General features: G+C 33.4%; 1 protein-coding gene across 2 annotated transcripts; it reads right to left on the reverse strand.

Annotated features, from left to right (window-relative positions):
- Positions 1 to 945: 945 nt before the first annotated feature.
- Positions 946 to 8356, reverse strand: LOC111047023 (facilitated trehalose transporter Tret1). Of its 2 annotated transcripts, none has more exons than XM_022332688.2 (4): positions 8149 to 8356; positions 6526 to 6656; positions 3569 to 3683; positions 946 to 2614 (listed from the first exon to the last, which is right to left on the reverse strand). In XM_022332688.2, exons 2-4 carry the CDS (start codon positions 6616 to 6618, stop codon positions 1365 to 1367), a joined length of 1458 nt encoding a protein of 485 aa, XP_022188380.2. In that variant the 5' UTR covers positions 6619 to 6656; positions 8149 to 8356; the 3' UTR covers positions 946 to 1364. The 2 variants fall into 2 exon arrangements, with proteins under 2 accessions (XP_022188380.2, XP_039278681.1); XM_039422747.1 differs by lacking the exon at positions 8149 to 8356 and adding an exon at positions 7307 to 7412 and having other exon boundaries at positions 980 to 2614.
- Positions 8357 to 12890: the final 4534 nt, after the last annotated feature.

The following is a 12890-nucleotide window of genomic DNA, read 5'->3' on the forward strand; positions in this document are numbered from 1 at the left end:
ACAACCTATTGGTAAATCAAGTAGCTAGTTCCGGTTTTTGAATCATTATCAATTTCTAGTAAACTAGTGATTCATTATGGTGTATCTAAAATAATTTCTCGACTTTCAAGAAATGATTGGTTGTGACCACTTCAAGTAGTTTTATTTCATTTTAATAATATAAATATCTAAGTTACCACTCAATATGAACAGTAATTAATTGTGATATGGTATAAATTCATATTGAATGAAGTGTGTTTTCACAATTATAGATGCCGCTCAATCGTAATAGTAAAGTCGATATCCAAGTAAAGGTATTATGAAAACTTATTGAATTCAATATGAAGATACACCACAATATCGGCCTAACCATTACTATTTACATTGAATGGTATGCAAAAACAGTTTTTTAAAGTGGTGCAATATTGTTTTATTAATATCACTGATCAGACCTCATGTACATCAAAGCAAGTAACTAAAATTTTTCTCTTCAACAAACTCTGTTGAACTTGCCAATCCGAATACTGCTAACAGAATTCTCCGAGTATTGTATTTTCAAATACCAATGCTTAATGTGAACTGTTCAGACTAATGGCAAAATAAAATGCAATAGGAATTCCAGGTTGTTGTCCGAACATTGATTATAATTTCTAAACATGATATGAAGTCAATCCTTCACATGAATATTATAGTACGAGGATTGTTAATAAAACTATTACTCAATGAATTAAAATAGTATGTATTTTTATTATTAAAAATGATAATCAAACGACAATATTCATTGAAGAACTATGATGTAATAAATAATCAAATCGTTCATTAATAATTATAAATGCAACATTCTAATCAATTTTAATCAATTCCATTATGGCTACAATAGAAAGGGTATCACAACGAAATAACAATATAACAATAATGAACCTATGTGACTACGGTATTTCGAATTTTGAGGCTCTTCAAATACACTTCTGAATCTAGATTTTCCTTGCACTTTTATCTGCCTCTTGGGGTGCTTATTATTCATCATATAAAAAAAATATAGCATTCCTTTAATCTACTAACTAAATTTTAACAGATCGAATCTCTACTCAGAATAATATATCGTAAAAAATGAGGGAAAGTGTTTTTTGTTGAGATTCTTCCTCCAAATAGATTTGAGAAAACTTGTCACTCCAGGTAGAAAAACAAGGCGGTTCAATATTTTAAGACTAGAGGGATAATGGAATGTGTATGAATATATTTGTTGTTAATACTGCTCTCCACTTCTACTTGAGTGTTGAATCTCGCCTAAGAAACCATTACCTATCCTTTAAATGATTTATGTTATAAGGTCTGAATAAATACTCGGAAAGGGGAAATGCCCAAGTTTGGACCTCTCAACTTCTTCATACTTGTTCTTTTTTCTTTTTTGAGAATCCGTCCAGAACTTCCTCCAGTGTTTTACCATGGGTTTCTGGCAGGAAATAGTACACAAATAGAGTTCCGAGAAGGGCCGAGAACCCATAGAAGTAAAACACTCCATCACTTCCCATAGAAAGCCATAGATGGGGAAACGATATGATGGCAATGAAGCAGAAGATGTAGCCGAGAGTAGTTGCTATGGCGCCGGCTGTTCCTTTCACGTTCAACGGGAACACCTCTCCGAGCATCGACCACGGCAAGATCAGAAATCCAAAAGTGCTCGACGTGATATTCACAAGTATAGCAATCAGTGGAATCCATCTTAGGTAGTAGTATTCAGCTCTTGTGAAGAAGTAAGGTCTCAAAGACAGATAGACAGCAATGAAAAGCATGGTTATGCACATGCCGGCACCAGAAAGGGTTGCCAGAGCTCGTACGCCGGTCTTGGGGTAGACAAAGCTGGCCACTATTGACGCCCCGAATATGATGACTCCGCTGAGCACGGTCACAAAGTAGGGGTTCAAGGCGATCACTCCTGCGCTTCTCACTATGTCAACCATGTAGGCAATGAACACAAACACACCAGAAAATTGCTGGAAGAAAAAGAATGCTGACATTATCAAAAGGGGTTTGTGCACTTCTGGCTTTTCGATCTCCTTCATGATTTCCTTGAGACTGGTTGGTTGGGGCTCGGCTGGTGCCGGGGGAGCGCTGGGCGAGGATTGCTCTGGGTCGGTGCTGGAGCCAGCCTGGGAAGCTCCCAGCTGTTTCTGCACCCACTCGGCATCTCCTTGCCTACCCTTGGTCTGCAGCCAGGCTGGGCTCTCGGGCACAAAGATGGCCACAGCGAGCAGGGAGAACACCGAGATGATGGCAGCCACGCCGGCCACCTGGTAGTAGGGAATCATAGCTCCGCAGATGTAGGTGACCAGAATGCCGAAACATAGGGCTACAGTTGACCAGGTGACGATCGAGGTCTGTTCGACGGCGTCCTTGAGACTCTCGTTGGCGTAGGTGGCGGCTGGCAGCATGGCCAAGCCAACCGACACGCCAGTGAGCATGCGTCCCAGGTAGAGCTTGACTGTAGTGGGGTCGGTGGGTCGGAAGGACAGCATCAGCCAGCCTAGCAGGCCGACCACGCTGACTGTGTGGAGGGCCACTCGACGCCCGAATCTCTCCATCACTGGTTTACTCAGCAGGTAGCCAATCGGGATCATCAGTGCTATGACGCTCGCTGTCAACAAAACCATTGATACAGGGTTAACAGTACACATGAACTTTCGATAACCTTTTTTTATTTATTATCACCAGAAAATTCAATCACTGTGTCTAAAGTAATTTTAGAAGGTTTTCAATAGTCAATAAATTGATAAATACCCCAGCTATTTTATGCACGTCTAATCATCAAAATGGAAGAAACATTCATAATCAGAGTAAATAAACGAAGTGGTGAAAATAATATTTCTATTGAGAATAAAAATAGAGACAATATGCATCTGGAATATGATTAATAATTGTTTTCAAAAGTCAACGTATCCATTTTCTTGTCTTGAAAATTGTTGAAATACTCTGAAAATTTATTTAGCCTACTTCATAGCTTCTGTTTTAATAATGCAAAATTTGCAATAAATAAAGCTTTAGTTTGTAAATCAAAAGTATTCTTATTACAGGAAATTCTTAATCCTTTTTAAATACAAGTTAGTGGTTAACTAAATGTTCAATTCATTTTTCTCATCTTATTAATGAAACTTGCATGTCTATCCTATCAAGTACTTATTTGAACCATAACCATCATCGATTATCTTAATGCCAATAAATTAATATCACATTTTTATTCTAGATGGGTTATAGCATTTAGGAACCAACTATACTTAATTGATTTTTCCCGGTAGCGACAATCATATGTCATATCTTAATCAATTGTTTGCATGATGATAAATCGTAAATGAATGATTCTATCAAGATATTTCTGTTAAATTTCAAAATACTTAAATTTGAAGTTTTGTGTTGATAATAATTTAGATAGGGAAAATCCACTAAACGTTTATGGTATTCAAGAGGACTCCCCCTGAAAATGTATATCTAGAGCAAAAGATGCTACATAAACACATTAAGAACTATTAATGTTATTTTCACTAATGACAAATTAATTTGAGTTACAATTTAACTTAATTGTTGATTGACTTACCAAACCAAGCTGCATCAGACACTCCCAGATCAAGTTGAGGCAATGTTTCTGCTGAGAAACCAAGGCACATTCCTGGAGCAATGCTTGGGAGTGCAATCACGAATGCAATAAAAGCCTGCAAAAGTTAATGTTAAATTAACCTTTATATGACAAAAAATCTAAATAAAATGAAGACTTTGAATTCTAAATAGGAAACAGAGTGGACTATAAAGATTATATGAGATTATTAAGTGGAATTTTCTATGTATTTTGTCATTTTTTCTATTGCAGTTAGCTACAGTAAACATAAAAATAGTATAAAGTAAATAATAGTATAAATAAAGTAAGATCTCATTGAATTTAACAATTTAAGAACTATCTCATAGTTGAATTGAAACTCTCTTACATAGGCTAACTGATTTGTTTTTGGATTTTTACATGTGTGTTGAAGAATACTTTTTTGAAGGTGATTTCTCAAAATTCAGGTTATATTCACAAATAGCCTGTTGTTCCTTTTCCAATCATTCATAATTGAGAATTATATTGTATGTATCAATGTATAAATAAATTAATAGATATAAAAAACATTTTTCTATTATGTTTTTACGGAATGCTTTATAATAATGAAAAAATATAAAACAAATTAAGAAGATTTGTAAATTGGCAAGTTCGAGGTCTATTTTAAGACAATCCTGCTATTAAAAACCTGTTCTTTATAATAATTATAGTACACCTAACTTAATTCTCCACGCCTCTCCAATAATGTTTTTTCTTAAACCTGTATAACTATCTAATCTTAATGCAAATAAAACTATTTTGGAACAGTTTCAACATTGAAAAATTCTCAAGATTCTTTTCTCATTACTTTGTGATCAATAAATACACAGTAGACTACACGGTTATAGATAATAACATTCTTCTGAAAATATGTGTTATAAAACTACTGACCTCATATGATGAATTTCATGTAGCTCAATATTAGCTACTATGATTGAGAACGGAGAATTTTCCTAATCTATTTTGTGTTTTTCTTATGACTGAAAAATTTCCTTGAAGGATTTTAATGAGCCTGAACTCACGAAACTGTGGCAATATTTGATTTATTTAGTTTCATTCCATAGTCAGACTAAACAAGACTAAATAATCTGACATTTGGGGAGGGGAGTCCGCTCCCTCTTAGATGTCAAATTATCACTCGATAACTCAATAATAAAGTGAATAATAGGTGCATGGTCCATACATATAAGTTATCTGCTACTTAATTTTTTTAAATTGATAATATTGTTGTATGCTCTTGTTTCTAAACACAGGACACAACACCAATGCAAGTAATTCAATACCATTAAATATAGGTACCCTTTCTTTATTTATTCATTCATACAATAAGTACACCATCAAAATGATAGGGAGAGGAAAAATAAGGTAACCTTGTGCTATTCCTCTCCAAAATTTGGATAAGGTTACACATACTGTACTTGAAGTAATAATCGTACAAGCTAAAGCTTTTATTGTTGAATGAATGTTTTGAAAACTAATCAAATTATGGTACCCTAGATAACTACTTACTTACTCCTCAGCTCTACATGTCTTTACAACCCTTGGCCTCCCTCACATAGCCTCTCCATCTGTCTCGATCCTCGGCCTGCCTCCTCCAGTTACGAACTCCAAGCGTCCTTAGATCGCGTTCCACATCATCCGTCCACCTATTTCTTGGTCAACCTTTTCTTCTTCTGTTATATATTTTCTCCTTCCATATATACATTTCACCACTCTTCCATCTCCCATTATCAAAATATGCCCCATCCATCTTATTCTGCCAGCTTTTATCGACCGCATCTTCATTGTTTAAGAATTCCTCTATTTCAAATTTTTTTTCTTCCTCTCCAGAGACCATTCTCAAAAACAGGGCCCAAGATTCTTCTCACCACCTTTCTTTCAAAAACTCTCAGTCTTTGCATATCTCCAACAGCACCCATGCTTCCGATCCGCAACACACCACAGGCTTCACCAATGCTTTATATAATTTCAATTTTGTAGCTCTTTACAGCATTCGAGATTTGAATAGCTTGATACTAGCATAGTAACCCTAAATAACTAACATAAAAAATGAAATAGTTTGAAATTGTAGCCTGTGATCAAGCTATGTCAATCTTTGATCAACCTCTCCAAGTAGGTAGTGATCACTTGGCGTCTCACTTTTTAAAATCCAGTTAATTACATTATTACCTTTCTTATTTCTTAATAAATTATTGGAGGGTAATTGAATGAACATGGTGAATTTACTTGTATATTATTTGTCTTTATGACAGATTTTGGACTTATTATGGCTCCACGGAAAAACGTTACAAGCGCCAAAATTTGAGTACGAGATTTTTTTATGGACCTTGTGCTCTTACCTATCATGTAGTGACATCTATTGATAAATTTTATAACTTTTACTAGTAGTTATTGGTAGGAGGAGTTTTCAAAATACTTTTAAAATATCTAAAAAATCAACATTGAAACGTTTTTTTTAGTTCTTGTAAAATTTGAGAAATAGCGCTTGTAACGTTTTTCCGAGGAGCCATTCGTACCACTAATTAGTATCACAGAAAACGTATAAAATGAGCTTTTAGAATCAATAAACTTCCTCATCTTTACTTAGATGGGTTACTTAGACCAATATTCTGTAATAGTTCTAGTCGAATTTAGTAATAATATTTCATAAAGAATATTCCATGTAATGAATGTGACTTATATTAATGTGAAATTTAATAATATTTTAAAATTATATCAATGTGACTCATAAATTATATGATTTTTTAATATTATAACAAAATCAAGATATTTTTGTCACCAATGTGACATTACATCATCAATGTGATAGGTGGAATGGTACCGTAGATAGGTACTCGGAATTCCTTGTTTCATTTAGCAACGAGTTTGAACAATTTTCTCCTCGATATTATCTTGAATTAATGATAAATCTTCCTACTCACATGCTTCTTGAGTGGAGATTTGTTCTCATCTAGATTGCCCTTTCCAGCAGACAGCAAAGGAGTCGCTGCAGACTCTTCAGATGTTGACGCCATTTTTGTTTTTCAAAAGGTCATTCCCATCAAATTACTTACTGAAATTGAAGAATGCACATAAATAATTGAAAATGTTAGAAATTGTACTTAGATTAGAGTATGAATCATGAGATAAAGTAGGCTACAGTTGTAAAAATAAGAGTAAACAATAGAAGAAAGAGCATAAAAGAGGGTAATAAATTACAGTAATAAATTTAGTTTAGGCTATCTGTGGAAGAGATCGACAAATTCCACAAATTCAAATGTAAATGTATTTATGTTATCTCATAAAAACTTAGAAGCATAGGTACACATTGAAATATTTCTAGTCAACAAATGGTGAAGAACAGAAAATGAATGACTTATAAAATGAACATTTCCATGGGCTGGATGTAGGCGGTCTTTAGTTATAATTTATACCGTAATATGTCATAACAATAAGCTTCACTACTGATTTTTCATTACAAATTGTTATTAACATGAAACTTTTGTAAATTGAAAATACTAGAACAATACAGTGTATTTGCATTGATTTTTAAATATAAATGTTAATGAAGTATCCCTAAATAGAACACTATAAATTTTGCATTAAGAAATTGTAAAATATAGATTGTATAATCTCTTCAATCATTACTTATGATTTTCTATTTATATTTTGTAACATTTGACGTTATTCTCATCCACAAAACTTTATTAAAAAAATCACTACCTTTAATTTTCAGTATAGATACGGTTCATCTATCGATGTTCGCTGTCATCTACCTAAGCTTCAAGAGACGTTGACTCACAAAATGCATTCTACTTGGGTAAATGACGTTCTCATTTTTAGAGAAACTGGTTTCTCTTCCAACCAAAGTGTATGTGGGGTTATTCTTGCGACAAGCTACCTCTTTATTTTGGAATTTATAGATCGGGTTTTTTGTACTAACTGATAGATTTTCAAAGAATAGTTGATTTTCATCTGATGAGGGACGAAATTAAGATATATCAAGTTTGTAAACTATTGATTAGAGAACTTATATAACAATCAAGCATCATGTCATTCTTCGATTAAAATTCGTTAGCTGGAATCTGGAATAATGTGATTTGGTGTTTGCAAATTTGAAAGTAGCTTTCAGGGTCATGCATAATGTCACAAAGATCATGGCCAGAACTGTCACATGTGTGAAAAAATGGGAAGGAGCAAGATCACTACTTGAAAATTTTCAACAGCGAACATCTCTCTTGTTCTCGCATCGGCATATCAAAAGTTGTTACGTAACAGCTCATATAGCATTGACTGCTGCAAACTCAAATTGTTTGGAAGCTTATATGAAGTAAATCATTTGTTAAATCGCTAAAAAAGTGACAAATGTTACACAGAAATGCAAAAAATGTCATAGTCTACGGTTATAAAAATGTCAGAACAAAAAATGTGTGTTTCTTGAACCGGCTATAACTGAAAACGCTCTCTCATCGTCCACATTTTGCGGAAAGCTTTCAATTAGCTGAACTTTCAGCATGATCTACGCTGATAACTCGTTGGATGCAATGTTATTTGTTTTACTTTACCTGAGATTGGTGAATATTGTCAAATAGCGACGTGTTGGGAGCGACGGCAATGATGTATGGCCCTAGCTAGCAAGCAGAGGCTTCACAACTGGATGTATGCCTGTATAGTTGGCGCTGCAGATCCAGGGCCCGTTACGTAAGCATGTAGATGCGGTTACATAACAAGTCTCCACCTCAGTCAAACTTATTAGGCCTATTCCAGAGCACACACTCAATATAATGTTACTGCGGGAAATTCGTTTATTCCTTGGGGGTTGAACAAAATCGTCATAAAAATTATTATGATTATTAATAGTCGCCTATTCCCTATTGTACTTGATCGTGGGAGGTCATTCACCCTATTCGGGTTCATATTTACATTCTGGTTTTGTCTCCCTCCAGTTTCGAGATCCGAGGACGCTCATTATTGAATAATATAATGAGTTATTTCTCAAATTTTAGGATTCGGCCTCATCTCTATGAAGATTCATTTTTTATTGAAATAGTATAAAGTGAATAGGAATGTAAGATCCCTTAATCTGGCATTTTTGATTTGTAACCCATTCAAGCTGTAGATCCACTCATCTCTCATCATCATCCGTCTCATTACCCACGCACAAACCTAGAGCTCAAGTAGGCATCATACTCAACAAAATAATTAAGAAGAACCTCGATAAAATTTATTATTTGAAGGAATATAATACTGAAAGTTCAGTGGGGAATCTAGGAAGAATTTCCACGACCCATAATTTAGGCGTCGGTCTCATTTTTAAAGAGAAGAAATATGATTTGCTAGAATCTCAATGCGTAATCTATGAAGATTTTCCTTGATCCAAATTACTGGGTTTACGACTTTTTTATTATTTGATTGATAATTATTCTATTTATATTGCAGACAATTGAGCGTTCTAAATAGCACCATAACTCGGTATTTAGATTAAAATTAATATTTTTCTATTATTCTAGTGAATAGGTGTACTATTCTAGTGCACCGTCTAACTTGAAGATGTGTATAGTATACCGGTATCCATTATTAAGCCTAAGATAAGTAGTAACATAAATTAATATCAAATAAAAATTAATTTTACGAGAAAATTCAGGATATTCAATTTTTTTATTTAAGTTGGGAGCTATTTTATGAAAAAGTCTAATTTTATTATAAAAGCTATTTTATCCAGAATTTAATAAAGTGGGAGAAACTAGGACTCTTGAGTGAGATAACTAGTTACTGAGCACATACGTAATGAAAAATTTTAAAGCTTTTTTATTACTCTGAATGTAATATATATTCGAAAATTTCACTTCCTTATCAAAACCTTACTTTGTATACTGTATTTAGACCATTTATTATCGTGCACTCAAGTCAGAGTGACTTTAGCCATCCAAATAAACTGAAATTTTCTTGTTTTTTTTTTCTCCAAGGCTACTTTTACTTCAATTTTTTTTATATGAGTCCAAAATGAGTTAAAATTCCGAGTCCAAAATGTACCTTACTAATAATAATTCCTTGCATGTAAATGATTCAGAAATCGGTTCTCAATTCAGTTTTCTGAAAACCTGATGTAATCTAATCTCTTATGTATTATTAAATGTACCGTATCGTCCAGCCATGAGATCCGACTCACTCCTTATAAGTACGGTAGGCTAATTATGTTTGGGGTGGATATTGGGTGACTTGAAACCTCCCCTCAACATTCCCGCCAGCTTAGTCAAGCTTTCCGATTTTGTTAATGTGACTATTCTTGAAAATATCTGTCAGAGTTTGATAAAACAGTAGGCTTCCTTGACTGTTCGTTTGTGTACGTAAGTTGTGCTTTTTCGCCTGGAATTTTCAATGACCTCTCTCTGAAGAAACTTACAAAATAAACCGATTATTACATTTTGACACGCTGTAAATATTTTCTATTACGTGAATGAGCACCATATATCATGATGTGTGCTCATCAACTTCTCAACACAAAATATCGATATTAAAATAAAAGCTTGCGTAAATCTCTTACATCTTTTTGCGAATAAGTTCTGTCTTTCGAATAAATTACGGATTATTAGTTTGTCATCGAATTTCCTCCATTCATCCAATCATTTAATATGCTTTTTTGAACCTAGAAATAGTATTAGCAAATCGTGAGCGTGATTTTTCTCTCAACCATTTTATCACTTCCTCCACTAAATTCAAATAAAGATCTTACTTGAACTAAGCATTGACTCCCCTTCCTCTTCTTTTTCCTCTTCCTCTTTCTTTCCTCTTCCTCTATCTTCTGTTTCCGTTCTCAACAAATATAGTAAATGTAGTCTAGGTCCTATCAGTTATCACTTCTTCTTCTCAAAAGATAAGGCACGTTTGAATGTGTGAGGATATCAATCCATTTTGCATTAATCAATAAATCTTATGTGGATCGACTAAAAGCATTGTTACTACTCCTTAAGAATATGAGAACAACATAGAGATAGTTTTATAGCTCATGTAATGGGATGGAGTAATTTTTCAACTCTCATTTGTTTGCAAAAATGAATGAGCGTATGCGTGAGCAATAGGAATTATGATTCCCTTTTTTCAACGTTTTAACGCCTTATCAACCGAGAAGCGAGTACAAGTCACTCATTAATTATTGATCTAATCCGAGTTTATCCATGCTGTGTCAACCAGTTCCTGAGTATAGAAATGGAGTCTAGATAGACATGCACTTGAGTATAGATCGGGATTTGTCAGGAGATCCTAGTGAGTGGAACATTGCCGATTTATTCATAATATAAAATAATATGGAAGATTGTGACCTGTGGGTAAAGGATGAATGATCCGTAATATTGCGTGTTTCAAAGGAAAAATTATTCTCTGTGGCTTCCACTCCTCTTATGGTATTAGTGATATAAAACCGATAATGCGATAATCTAATGTTTTCAGTTAATTCCAGACACTGTTTGCAATCTTGTATGCCTTATGAATATTTTATTGTCCCATATAGCTCTTTTGGTCAGATTTAAAACATAGAATACTATATACTTTTCCTACAGTTACCTTGAAAAGTGACCATTCCTGCACTGATTACAGAACTCAAAGAATCACTTTTCCGCACTAGGTCGCAAAGTATTACTTTGCTTACTCTTAATACTTTGTTGAAAGTATTACTTTGCTTACTCTTAATACTTTGTTGAAAGTATTACTTTGCTTACTCTTAATACTTTGCGTATTATCTTGCAGTCATCCCAATCAGCTGTTGACATTGTTGGCGTGTATTTTGAATGCGAATTTGCTCTATCTATATTTTTTCTGATTTTCAAATAAATAAAAATGAGAACTCATTAAATTATACTTTTTGAATATTATTAATTATTCATTATTTCAAATATTTTTACATTCATAAATTGATTGGTTGAAAAATTATTTAGAAATTATTCAAATTTTTAAATTAATTGGATTAATTTAATTTTTAATTTGAATAAATTATCGATTATTAATTTTCAATTGGATTATCAAGTTTAAAATAAATTGAAGTTGCTATTAATAACATAATTATACAGACAAACATTTGATGGATTTCAGCCAGCATCTTACCCATAATCAACCACTTTTCATATTCAATGGTAACTGGAGGAAAAATTTAATGTGAAATACGTGCGGAAAGTTCCTGTGCTGCACTCAAGAAACCATTCCGCCCTCGCCTACGGCTCGTGCGTAAACGTTTCATTCGGTGCAGCAAACTATCACTTTGCGCACTAGTTGCACAAATAATAACTATTTAAATGATTTAAGCTGTATTTTGTGACGTGTCTATAAAATCCATTTGTACAGTAATAGCTTGAACTGTATTATTGAATCAGATGGTGATTTAATCTCATTAGAAAAATTAAACTTTATTATTGACTAGCAGGTAACCCGTGCTCCGCAAGGGTCTAAATAAAAAACTTGACAAACTTAAATCTTGAGGAATTTGAAACAGGCCTACAACGATCCTCGGTAAATTAATAATCAATATGCAAAATTTCAATTTAATCAGTCCAGTAGCCCAGACTGAAATTTTATTAGTCATTCGTAAATTTCCTTTATTATATTATAGATTTGATCCACTTTATATTGACATTCCGTTTAAACTGGCTCCGTGTAAACGGCCCTTAATGATACCATGTCCTCTTATCTAGACAGTTCTATTATAATAATACTAAGTGCATGTAGCTATCACATATTGTTTCAATATAATTGCCAATTTACACGAACGTCAGATCGTATAACACAAGAGGTGTGGTCTCCAATTAACCGTGTTAGTAGCCCTTTAACTCTCATGATCGGTCATCAACCTGAAACAATAATAAAATAATTGGTGTTCATGTTGCATGCAACTGTCAACCTATTTTTATTTTATTTTATTTTATTTTTTCTGCTAATGATGGCTATGCCCACCATGACTTGTACTAAAAGGGAAAAAGTTGAGGGATCATGAAAATAAGATATAAATGGAATTAATGGAGCGGTAGGCCCAGTCATCCGAAAATGCAGTTCCCCTCTGATGAAAGTTACTGTATCTGAAATTTGGATTTTTTACCATTGATAGCAACTTAATTTCTTGAATATCATTTCATCTATGTTAGATACTTTTTTAATATAAGATTTTTCTATCATTTATGAATATTTATACTTATAATTGTCACAACTTCACAACTATGCCTTCTTATTATCCATTTAATTTCAATTTTAATTTTAATATTTTTATACTCTAATAAATAAAAATAACAAACCCGTTATCAATCTCTAGTTCTAGAGTAAGCCG

This window comes from Nilaparvata lugens, chromosome 1 (assembly GCF_014356525.2).
Source record: "Nilaparvata lugens isolate BPH chromosome 1, ASM1435652v1, whole genome shotgun sequence".
Taxonomy (NCBI): Eukaryota; Metazoa; Arthropoda; class Insecta; order Hemiptera; family Delphacidae; genus Nilaparvata; species Nilaparvata lugens.

Bases quoted from the DNA above. Each gene is read 5' to 3' on its own strand.
- LOC111047023 (XM_022332688.2), bottom strand. From the start codon at position 6,618: ATGGCGTCAACATCTGAAGAGTCTGCAGCGACTCCTTTGCTGTCTGCT. The intron at 3,684-6,525 runs GTGAGTAGGAAG...TAACTTTTGCAG, and splicing joins AATCTCCACTCAAGAAGCAT to GCTTTTATTGCATTCGTGAT. The intron at 2,615-3,568 runs GTAAGTCAATCA...TTTTGTTGACAG, and splicing joins GTCTGATGCAGCTTGGTTTG to CGAGCGTCATAGCACTGATG.